We start from the raw sequence: 12663 nt of genomic DNA, 5'->3' as shown, positions 1-12663 counted from the left end.
TTTTAATCCTAAAAAAAAAGTGTATTTTGCAGAATCCCTTAAAGACATGACAGGTTTCACACAGGATGCTATTATTTTTATATTTTATTATTATTTTATTAAATAAATAAGTAAATAATTGCTTTTGATGTTTTTAGCAGGCAATGAGGGAACTATGGGGGTGTCTTACAGATTGTGATTTCAGGAATAAAAGGGAATTCAGAAATAACAAGTTATTCTGGCGTGTCAAAGTAACTCCTTTCAGGTGTTGATGGACATCCGTATTACAAAGGGGAATCTTATGACTGAATATATATGTGACAGAGAGTGCCTAAACAAATGTATAAAGCATATTTATTTGTTTTCAGTGAGTTTTGATGAGAAAGCAATGTTCCATTTGTGGTCATATCACAATGATACCAGTCGCGGCCGGCATGAGTCGTGGGGGGGGGGGAGCGGGGTCGCGTGGGCAGGGCTGGGTTAATTTAATATATATATATATTTTAAACGTACCTTCGCCTCTAGTCCTGGACTCTTGTGTTGCGTCTCCTGCTCTCTCTCTCTCTGCTCACAGGAAGCAGAAGCAGGCAGCCTCCCTTTTCTCCCCTAAGCCAATCCCAACACTGCAATGGCAGCGTTGTGATTGGCTAGGACGCCGTCTGTACAGGCGTCTATGGGGAGGCGTTTTCTCCATGCAGGCTGCATGCAGCCTATATGGAGAAAACGGGAGAGTGCTGATGACTGGTTTGGTCGGCCCTGGGGCCGAGCAAACAGTCAGCTCCCATAACATTGTCTGGGTCTCATCATCACTTAAGAGGTCGGGCTGGTCATACATCTCAACTCGCCCTCATTGTAAGGAGTAAGTGGACTCATTTTCACTGCACAAAGCAAAACTTCTCATAGACTTCAGTGAGATTAACCCCCTTGAGAACGCTCCTTACCCAGTAAAAAAAATGTCATCTCCATTGAATCCAATGGTGTCACCATCCAAAGTCATTGGATGTCATCTTTCTTGGAGTCTCAGAAGGTTGCAGAGTATTCGTTTAGAATAAAACACGCTGCAGACGCTACCTAAAATCATCTTTCTGGACCATCTTGGAGTTTTTTTAAAGTGGCTGAGCTGCTGGTATTAAGCACTATATCGTGCAGCAGATTATTGTTGTTCATTCAAGAGGCAGAAAGAAGCAGTGTTATTTTATAACATAGTTTCTAGAAAAGTGACTGGATGGCGACTCTCTCCTACTCCATTCTGTTCAAAAGTATGATATTAATATCTACATGAATTAATAGACTTTGATTTGACTATGTGTGGTTAAAATATAGAAATCCCTAATTAAACAGATGCGGCATGTATACTGTTTTCAAAACTTCATTTTTTCCTTCCGAGTGCCTGCAGAGTTAAAAAAAAATGTTGACCTCATTTTGACACTGTCTTGCCCATCACAAATAACGTTGATGAAATGTTGATATACTGTAGATTGGTCTTCCTTCCTTAGCTAATGCACGCTATTGCACTAACTACAAAACTGAACTCTCTTAAAATCAGCATTCTTGTTTCTCAAAACCTTTACTGTCCCTGTGGCACGAGAGCAAGTTGATAGTGAGTGCCGAAAGTCGCTGGGTGTAAATCAAATATAATTTAAAACAATCTTAACATATCTTTGCATCTTGCCAGATGGGATACCTTTAGTTAATGATTTTCTCCCTATAAAGTAAAAAAGCAACAGATTCCCAAAATGAGAGATCCCAAGCTTAAAAATATAGTTACTAGACAATACGTCCTTTTTTTACAGTTAATAATGGGTAAATGAATTTCCAGCGTCTCAACCAGCCTGAACCATCACCTGTGTACTATTAAATATCTCCAAATACACTACTGAATATCTCACAAGACACAATGTAAAAGAAGATTTGCTACTAAACATCTCAAAAAGCCAATTGACCATTACAAAAATATATCAGAAGAAAGAATGTGTACTAAACATCTCAGCATGTTCTCCCAAAAGACACAAGAAGAAAGAATGTGTAGTACTAGACCTCCAAAAATGTCCAACAGAGCATCTCAAAAGACAGTAGTGGACAGGATGTTCGCTACTAATCATCTCAAAATGCCCTGTAGAACATCTCAAAAGACACAATTAGAATATGTGTAACTAAACATCTCAGAATGTATGAAAGGGCATCACAAACAACACCAGAAGATAGAATGTGCTCTTCTGAGCATGTCAGAATGCTCTAGAGAACACCTTAAAAGACACCAGAGGAAAGGATACCGTAAAATGCTCTTTTCCATGTATGCTATATGACTGTGCACTTAATCTATCCCTCAATTTGAAATACATATGGAATAATAAATGGCTAGCAGTGAATAAAGGAGATATTTTTGATCAAAGGTTTTAAGTGAAATCAAATAGACAAAGAGAGCAGGGTGTCTCTTGATGTAACTCAGAACCCCGAGGTTTAAAACATCCAAGTTATTGAATTTTTACAAAGTAAAGTTTTATGTTATGTATGTCCCCCAAAATATTGTGCCCCTGCTGCCAACTGCTATGCAGGGGCCGAGAAGTATTGTGAAGCCCTTCATAACATGGTTTCTACTCTCTGCCCCAATGTAAAAATAATAAATTAAAATTGGCCCCAATTCACCCTACTCACCTCCCCTAGAACCTTTTGACACCCTACCCTTCAAAGTTCAGCCCTCTGCCCCATCGGATTAAAATGCCAGCACTGCCCCGACTGATTCTCAGGGAGCCCAGCCAGAGCAGCCTGGAATTTCTGTATGATATATCAAGCTTTAGAAACTGTTGTTCACACTAGTGGTTCTCAGTGAGAGCCATACATAGCAAATGCGCCATGCATACTGCAGTACTACAAACAACTGAACTGTTCCCTAGTAACTGGAACTCTGTCTCTAGTTGATCCTGCTAATAGTATTGACATTTTAATGCACAATCTGCTGTACATTCTTGCAGTAGCACCACAACCCAAACTCTTGTTTCAGTAAAACACAAAATATTGTGAAAATAGGTGATGTTTTATCACAGAAAAAGACAAAATGGAGTTCACTGTATTTGTAGAGATACTTCAAGCGTTCTTTCAGAAACAAAAGAGCAAACAAATGTGTATGCATATCCCCACCAAGATCAATACCTAACGATAAGAAGGCAGATGCTTCTCTGACCAGACATAATTACATGAACTCGAATTGATTTATTAAAGGCTTGCGCATGAATCATTCGATTTCATAAGAGCTGGTTCAGCAGATTGGGCAGTCATTGTTTCCACCAGAACTCTATGAACTATTTTTAATATGTGTAAATAACACTCAACTAGCCGATGTGATGCATTTTTATAAAAGCAGATAATTGTTATTAGTTTTGATCCTACCGATATATAAGGATGAATCTTTTCTTCTCACGTGATCATCAATGTAGGAGACCCCCAGAGGCTGCACAGGTGTGGCACCAATTCCGAGGAGAACTTGGGCTCCAATGAGAAGCAAGTACATCATATTTGTGGCAGTTCTGTTCCTGCAAATGAGGTCGGGATCCGGGCCCTCGTCGCTGGCCGTTCCATTGAGGGCGCACACGTCCCTTCCTTCGGCGCCCCATCGTATCTCGCCGGACTCGTACTCATACTGGTGAGTCAGGAATTCAGGCAGGGCTGAGAGCAGGGCCCCCAAGGCCATCACGATCCCTCCGCAGCCTATCAAGCGAGGCCTGTGGCCTTTGGCTCCAAAGTAGCTCACAAAGAGAATGAGGGCCAAGTTCCCAATCTCGAAGCTGCTGGCAATTACTCCAACATCTGCACTCTGCAGGTTGAACCTTCGCTCTAGCGTTGTTAAAACGCTAACCTAAAGAAAGCACAAAAAAACATGAAATCGTTTTCACAAGGAACACATTTTTTGTTAAAAGCTAAAATTGAAATAGATTTTGTATTAGAAATATACAACAATACTTTTTCCGTAATGTTTTAAAACATTTGTACAGATTTGTACTCGTTTCAAAGACAAATACAACTTAGATGGTTGCTTCCTCACTAAATCGTTGAAATAAATATTTAGAGACCCATTCCCAATAAATGCAATCACAGTGTAAAAACCTTTCAAAAGACATCTATCTTCATTCATGAATGTTAGCCAGGCAAAGTTGGAGTGAGCATGGCTCCAACTGTGTATTTTGTAAAAAGAGCCAGAGCAGTCTAAACTACTTTTAGACTCCTTTTTAAATCTTTTAAAAATATGAGATATACATTTTGAAGGCTAGAGGTAGAAGTCTGTCTCTGGCCAGAAATTCTCTGCCCGCTTTTATGATGTCTGTAAGAAAATGGGTTATTAGTTGGGGTAGTAAGTCCAAAATTATAGCCAGCCCAACACAGAAGTCTAATTAATAAACCTGACCCCAACCCCTGGAAGCTATGGCACATAAAAGACAGTCTTAACTTAACGCAAAGTGTGAAAGTATTTACCAGTACCAGTACCAAAAAAATTAAAAAGTCTAAACACAAAACAATAAAAATTCCACAACTAAAACAGAGACACTTCTAAACTATAATAAGCATTTGCTATGCAATCGGTCTCGCCTTTGGGACCTTATAAGTATTTAGCTATGCACCATATTATCCATTGGACCACCTGCACTTTCGTTTTAGTTAAAGCCCATTGCTATCAAACACCCTGTCTTGTCAAGCACTAACTCTGGCCATCAGGCCAACCTGTCGCCCACTTTTGCTACTATTGTCCACCTAACCACTGCATCTCCCACAAAACATTAGGCCAACCGCTCTCCTGCTGAAGTCACTTCCCTACCACCATCACCGTTTACTAATCCCACACTAAATACTTTGTCAACAGTCTCTCCTGTTCAAATCACACTCCTGCCGCATCCCCACCCTAAACACTAGGCCAACAGCCTCTCATGCAGACACCACTCCCCTGTCATCAATATTTCTCATCACGCTAAACCCATAGCAATAGCAACCTTGCTCACGTTACTTCCTTGACATCACTAATGCCCAAGCTACTCCATGCCAACAATCTATTCTGCTGATGTCACTCCGTGTCATGGCCACTGCCACCCTTCATGCTACTACACCTTCTAGCCACTTCCCTTAATTCCCTCCTAGCCCTCCGTACTGTGCAGGTTTGTATCATTGAACCCTATGAAGGCAGCATACAGACCCCAGCCTTCCCATTTTATACCCCGGTTCACTGCTGTTCCTGGTATGGGCTGATACCTGATATCACAATATCACCCGATATCACAATGATGGAGAAAGCTTGCAATCTTGGGGGAATCTCACACACTGCTGGGGAGCTCAGGCTATTGGAGGAAGCTAACACTGCCGGAAAAAGCTTGCAATGCTAGGGGAATCTCACACTGCTCTACTAAAGCAAGTTCAGAATGCCTTGGAAAACTCATACAGCCAAGAGAATCTTACACTTATGGGAGAATTTTACACTCATGGAGGAATCGTACACTCATGGAGGGAATCTCAAGCAACTGGAGGAAGCTTACACTGCCCAATGAAGCTTGCACTGCTAGAGGAAGCTTGCAATGCTTATGGAATCTCACACTGCTCTGCTAGAGGACGTTCATTCTGCTGGGGAAGCTCATACTGCTAGAAGAAGCTTGCAGCGATCACAGTTTCTCTCAGTGTTGCAGGAAAAGGACCATGCTGGAGAATCTCCCATTGTGGGAGCCCAAGAGTAATGACAGAGGGAACTCGTGCTGCTAGGTGAAGCTTGCACTGCTGGATGAATCTCGCGCTGCTGGATGACGCTCGCGCTGCTGATGGAAGCTCGCATTATTGGAGTCCAAGAGCAATGGCAGACAAAACCTGCACTGCTGAAGGAATCTCACCCTGATAGAGGAAGCTTGCAATGCTGGGGGAATCTCGCACATTGCTAGGGACACTCAGGCTACCGGAGGAGAAAGCTCGCAATGCAGGAGGAATCTACTATTGTGCAGGAGAAAGTTCAAACTGCCTTGGGAATATCGCACAGTGCTGAAGGAAGATTGCAAAGCTTGGGGTGCTCACACTGCTCTGCTAGAGTGAGTTCAGATTGCTGTGGGTACCTCAAGCAGCCGGGGTCTCACACTGTTCGGGGATTCACACACTATTGGGGGATTCACACACTGTTGGATCTCTTTAGCACTAATAGTAAACTTTTAGATGAATTGGACATAGCTGAAGAAAGCTGCCATCTTTTAAGTCCTGTCCGGCATTATGGATATTATGTTGGCATAAATATGTGGGTGACGCGCTTTTCAATAGCTCTAGAGGCCACAGGCCCACCTCGAACCCTTCTCTCGGCACCTGGCTCTAGCACTGCCGATAGCTTCTGTGCACCTCAAAAGCCCGCCCCTTCACCGAACCCCCCACCTGGGCCTGTAAGATGTATGATGCCACCACGCTACAAAAGTGGATTTGTCTTGGGTCGGACAAACAGCGCCAAGGTCTATAAATCAGAAGCCGGCACAGTTTAATAAAAATGTATTGACGTACAAGTGATTATTAATCAAAAGTCCATTAATAGCGGCGGCCGCTACCAAGGGGTGCGCAAGAGTGATCGGAAATCCATGGCGGCTGTTGGACGCATGGGTAAGATAGCCGTCTGTATTGCACATGTGTTCTGGACAGGTCAGGCAAAATAGAGTGCAAATTCTCCCAGCCAATCCTAGAACAAGCAAGCATTTAAAATACAATAGGACTCGTATTTACACAAGACCTATTGCATTCTAAACGGAACGATGAAGGCACGAATGGGAGGAGGGTGGTGGTGGGACGAGAAGTCACAGACTGCGGGAGGGAACGGAGGGAGGCAAGGGAACGAAACAGTTTTTAAAGTAAAGGGGCTGATAACCATGGAAGGACCAAAATGACAACATGGCCGTCAGGAGGCGGAACTTACAAGCCGAAAACCAAGCAGAATGCAGCATTTAGGATTTCGCCCAATCAAAAAGATAGGCGGAAAGAGGGTTGAGCTTCCCCTGCAATACTGTATACTGCATGCATCGCAAAGCGAGCAACGCATGCGCTGCAACGCTAGGCGAGACCTAAAAATGACATCAAAACTAGGGGTGGGAGGAATTTGCGTAATCGCGTTACGCAAATCTCCGCGAAACGGTAAAAAATCTCCGCGAACATGCAGATATTCCGTGAACACGCGGGATTGCTTGTTCGCGATGCTTTTTTCCTGTTCACAGTTGCTGTTTGCGTGCTCGGGGAGAAATATCTTGCGAACACGCATTTTGAGAACGCGAACAAGAAAATATTTCGCGAAGTCACGGAAAGCAGAATTTTGGGCAATTTCGCGTTCTCCGCGGAACGCAAAATTGCCGAAATTCCGCAAACTCCGCGAGCGGAACGGAATTTACCGCCCAGGCCTAATCAAAACGACAAGAAGGTATTAAGGAGAACTAGAGATATAACGTTGCTGTAATTTTAGGGCAAAAAGCGCCAAGAAAAAGTAAATTGCCTATCCAAAGTCTGTTTGCGGCTGACCAGAACCTAGGCTGACAGCGATGGAGGGTAGGTCAGATACTCAAAACGGATTGTCCTAGTCAAAGATTTTACTTCCTGACTCAGTCCCTGAAATAGAAGTTGAAATCCTCCTGTGCGGGAAGTAGCAGACTGTATTCAGGTATGTCCTTTCAAAGACAGATAACAGTCCTTTTAAAGCCACTGGATTTGGCAAGAGAGTGGTAAAATCTAAATTGTATGACTGCCAAAGTCCTCTGGTCAGTCAGATTCTTTTCACACCCTCACCTGGTGAAGGTTTCTACCTTGCGACTTAGTCTCTTTTTTGGAGCTCAAACTCCTCTAGAGGAGAAAACCTGGAAGCTGTACTGGTCAAACTCCTTTTGAAGTTGGACAACATTGCAGTGAGGTCCTGCTGACACTCCAAAGGTCTTGGAAGTCGACAAATATTATAAGTGTTTTCAGAATTTCTGGAGTAATTCCCTTTGGTCTCTTCTAAGGCTTCCAGAACCTTATGTCTAGAACTCGCTCCAGTAGATGTCACCAGCAGGGTCCAGTCCAGGTCCAGTTGCTCAGTACAGGAAAAATACATCTTGTAATTTGTTATGGCCCTGTAGCCACAGAGGAGGTCAGCTATTTGACCTTTGGAGTCCACTTCTCAATCCTGGGTGCAAGTGGGAGCAGGTCCAGACCATCAGGTTTCAACACAGATCATAGACAGCAGGTCAAGTAATCTTCTGTTCTTCCGCAGATCCAGAAAGTGTTCTAGAAACCTGGGAGTGAGGTGCCCTTTTATAGGATTCCATAGGTAGTGGCGGACCAGCTCCCCATGTCACTAGACTGGTGCTAAGATGGCTAAAGCAAAGCTCCTTTTTACACTTACCTATGAATGGGCAACCCTCACAGTACCCCCTTTAAAGTTAATGAAGTTCCTGAACCCTCCACAGCACCCCTCCTGAGCTGAGAGCAGTCCCTACCATACACCCAGGACTTCCTTCCAAATGGCCTAAACCATTGTTTCTGTTCAGGGAAGTGAAAGCCACTGACGGGGAGCAGCTTTTGGTAGGCTAATGTGAGAGGATTTGTTCTAATTGTGCAACACTCACTTGGAAGTCCTTTCCTAAAGTTGAAATTATCTTTTGTTAGATTAGGTTATGATTGAGAGGAAGCAATCTGCAGCAACACATTTCACTTTCATTCTCATTCTGCCTGTGGGGGTACTAGTGAATTAATGCTAATTAGCCAACTGGATGATCAGACAGACAAAGTCTCACTTGACCAAAGTTACTTTTCATAAATATTTATCAAAAATCCAGCTTCACTATTGAATTGGATTATTGATAAATATGAAAAGCAGTGGCTTTTATGTATCTTATCTCAAACAAGGTAACAGAGATGGTACTTATCTGAGGTTAACTTTTTCTCATAGGGGCATCCCTATGCAGCCCAAATAGCGTTTGGGGCTTGTCATTTTAGGAACATTGCATTACTAAATTCTTGAATGTACCACTTTTAAAAAATGGGGGCGACCACACATCAAGAGGCAGTTTCTCACAATAAGGTAGTGAAAAATCCTTCCCCCATGTCAATTTTCAGTCTCAACGAAGACTGTCAAATACCATGATCATATTTGAAGGATGACCAAAATCCTGAGGATCAGCCTAGAAATGGTTCTGTGCCTGGCCCACTGTTTATGGGCAATCAGGAACTTAGTTTTGCTTCATGATGTAGATGACCTAATTGGGCCCAGTAGCTAGTAGGCAGGAGGGGAGACTGGCAAGGCTAGGGCCTTTAGGCCTTAATTTTAACGTAGACATGCATACTGTCATACAGATCAGGAAATTGTGACGTAAACACAGGGGTAATTTAACAGTAAGGGATGCTGTATCAGAAAGTGAGAACTATGGGATCAATGCTATTTAAATGATGCTCACAGCAGAAAAGAAGGATGGGCAATGAACAGAGGAAAACTTCAAAAAGACACCGGGCCTGATTACAAGGAACCTTTTGATTCCAATTTCTTCAATGACAGCAGTTAATGGCTTCATGGGATTTATGAGATCCATTTGAACAGCGCAGGCCTGTTTACTTTCACCTTCGGACACTGGAAACAAACAAAATCTCTGAGTGAAAGTTCAGGGGAAGGGAATGAGAAATTACCAGCGGAATCAGACTTTGTAATGTACTGTAATGTAATTGATTCTTATAGAGCGCTGACTGCCACCCTACGGGTATCCTGGCACTTAGACTTAGATATGACCAACATGAGAGCAGACCAGAGTGACACAAGGAAGACTAAGATCAGTTCTTAGGAAATAGCCAGGTTTTCAGGCTCTTTCTAAACTCAGTCAGAGAGTTAGCTTGTTTAATACTCTGGGGCAACTCACTCCATCGACGTGCAGTGACCACACTGAGGGCTCTACCCCCCATCTTCGAGCGCTTGAAGCTGGTGGCTGTCATCGAATTTGCGCTGGAAGAGCGGAGCTGCCTCTTGGGGTTGTACCAGGTAAACTTTTCCTGCAATGGGATTGGTCCCAAATCGTGTACTGCTTTATATACGATACAAAGTGATTTAAAGCAGATCCTTTCTCTAATAGGCAACCAGTGGAGATCTCTCAAGGCCAGAGTAGTAGAAGACTTACGTTGCCAATTTAGCACCAGCTTTGCTGCCAATAATTGGACTCTCTGTAATCCCTGGAAAATGTATTGGGGGGCTCCCAGATATAGAGAGTTACAGTAGTCCAGTCTACTCAGCACCGTGTTCCTTACAACGAGGGGGCGCAGATCCTTTGGGAGTAAAGGAAGAATCTGCCGTAGCATACGCATCAAGGAGAAACACACGCCAATAGTTTTATTGGCCTGTGACTCCATCTGGAGGTTGTTATCTATCAGGACCCCCAAGTTGCGTACTGAGTCGACTGGAACCAGAGTCTCTTCCTCAGGAGTTAGTTTAAATTCCAGTGGTAAATGCCGAGGAGTTCTAGCAGCAGAGCACCTCCGTTTTTCACCCATTAAATTGTAGGGCATTTTTCCTAAGCCATCCAGCAGTCTGACGAATACACTCCTGGAACGTATCCATGGATACCGCTTGTTTCCCTTCCAAGGAAAAGACCAGTTGAGTGTCGTCGGCATAGTTGACCAAGTCAATACCTTTCTCGAATATTCTAAATCTTCTCACATCTTCTTTCTCATCTTCTTTTACCTATCCTTTTAATTTTATTATAGTATTTTACGATTATTATATTGATGGCAGTAACAAAGCTTAGTCCACTCACCTGACATGCTCTGTCTTCTCAGTGTTGCCACCCTCTTGTCTGCCTCAGAGTCTCAGTGTCCCACCATCTTCAAATCTACAGTACTTCCCTGAGAGACTCAAGTGCTCCAACGGGGGACTTGGTTCCGAGTAAAAGAAACTTGCCGACTTATTACTTGTGAAAGATTCATATCCTTCACAATTAATAACCCAATGTCTTACTTACATACTATTGAATATAGTATATTATATATAGTATTTATAATATATTGTTTTACTTTTGAACAAGTTAAAGCTTACTGATGCTCTCAGAGGTCCACTGCCTGCATGGCTACTTATACAATGTTCAAGTTTGTTCTCACTCCTCCTTTAACCTCTAATTAATATGGCCGTTTTGGAATCACGCAACCAATTTTCCTGTATCAGAGAATGATAACCATCCTCAATAAGAAGCTCAATAATTCTCCCTTGGATCAAGTCACTTTCCAGCCTATTACCACCCTACCATTTCTATCACGATTGTCAAAAAAGTGATACTGGACTTGAACTTCAGCATTTAACTAAATGCATCATCATACATCCTATTAAAGCTTCTTTGCATTGTGTCCAGGCCTTCAGTAGAAACTATCAAATGGTTTCACTCCTTTTTGGCCCTCAGATACTAACATGTAAAAACGGGCCCAATTACTGAATATATGGTGCCCCAGGCCTTCTCACTCCTATACTTTTCAACATATACGTTTGTCCTATTTTAGATGTGGTAATGGGACATCAGCTTTCTCTTCAATTATTCGAGGATGACATGCAGATTTATATCAAGTTTTCTCTTCCACTCTTCAAGATATCAAACAAAGGATCAAAGAGTATAATTTCAGATCAATCAAGGTGGAGCTGCTAAAACTTTGCATTATGAAAATGTATTTGCTAGCCACCTTAAAAATTTCTGACATCTTAGGCCTATATATGTACCTACAGAAAAATTAAGGGTCCGATTCCGATCCTGGAAAAACCGGGTACGAACCGTCAGTCGGAGCGTTTTCTCCCGGGAAAAAAACATTACAAACATGCAAGTACGATTCGCACGGAAACACCATTTCCGTACGAATCGTAAAAAACACCGACCGACGAAAAAATACATACCAATGTGATCCGGGACAGCGCCGACGTGGCGTCGGGATGCATTCAGGCTGCGTGTCACGAACCAGGAAGTATGATTCGAACCAACAGCAGTCCGGACGGCAATATTTTTACGGTACCCAAAAAGTGCCGGAAAAGCGAAGTACGCCGCGATGCGAGCGGAATTGGAGGCCCGGTATGCGCCGTCCCCCCCCCAGCCCCACGTATGTAAGCGCCGAACACCCCCCAGCCCCCCATATGTACGCGCCGTACCCCCCTAGCCCCCCATACGTACGCGCCGAACACCCCCCAGGCCGCGGATGTACGCGCCGAACACCCCCCCAGGCCGCGGATGGACGCGCCGTACCCCTAGCCCCCCTGCGGATGGACGCGCCGTACCCCTAGCCCCCCCCGCGGATGGATGCACCGTACCCCTAGCCCCCCCACGGAAGGACGCGCCGTACCCCTAGCCCCCCCCTAAGTGTTCAGATATGAAGCTGAAACCTATATTAAACCCAAAGTAAAAAAAACAGGTTCTATTTTTCAAATTAAAAGTGGCCCAAACATCTTCTTACATTATTCTCTCAAAAGCTGTGGCTCACATACTTTTCAGAACCACGACCCACTTTTTAGAAGAACAAGCTTTTGTGCTGCCCCAACCTTTAATGGACATGAGACAGAGCGATTTTTTAATTTAACTAAAGCAACATGTGGTAGGGCATTGTCATTTACAGAAAGAACGTTTTCACTGACATGGCCACTACATTGGCACAAACATATAGTTTTACTAATAAAACTGTATAGCACACAAATGCTAAAGTGTGGAAATCGGG

At 43.4% G+C, this 12663-nt stretch overlaps 1 protein-coding gene across 2 annotated transcripts in view; it reads right to left on the bottom strand.

Moving 5' to 3' along the window:
• Window positions 1-12663, bottom strand: part of SLCO3A1 (solute carrier organic anion transporter family member 3A1) — an 856588-nt gene that overhangs the window by 692288 nt on the left and 151637 nt on the right. For both annotated transcript variants that reach the window (XM_085644489.1, XM_085644490.1), the window contains exon 2: window positions 3367-3832. In XM_085644489.1, coding sequence (XP_085500615.1) covers window positions 3367-3832 — 466 coding nt within the window. The remainder of the gene's footprint in view (window positions 1-3366; window positions 3833-12663) is intronic.

This window comes from Triturus cristatus, chromosome 3_1, assembly GCF_964204655.1.
Source record: "Triturus cristatus chromosome 3_1, aTriCri1.1, whole genome shotgun sequence".
Classification (NCBI taxonomy): Eukaryota; Metazoa; Chordata; class Amphibia; order Caudata; family Salamandridae; genus Triturus; species Triturus cristatus.
The sequence above is the reverse complement of the archived record's forward strand: the minus strand, read 5'-3'. Positions and strand labels throughout refer to the sequence as shown.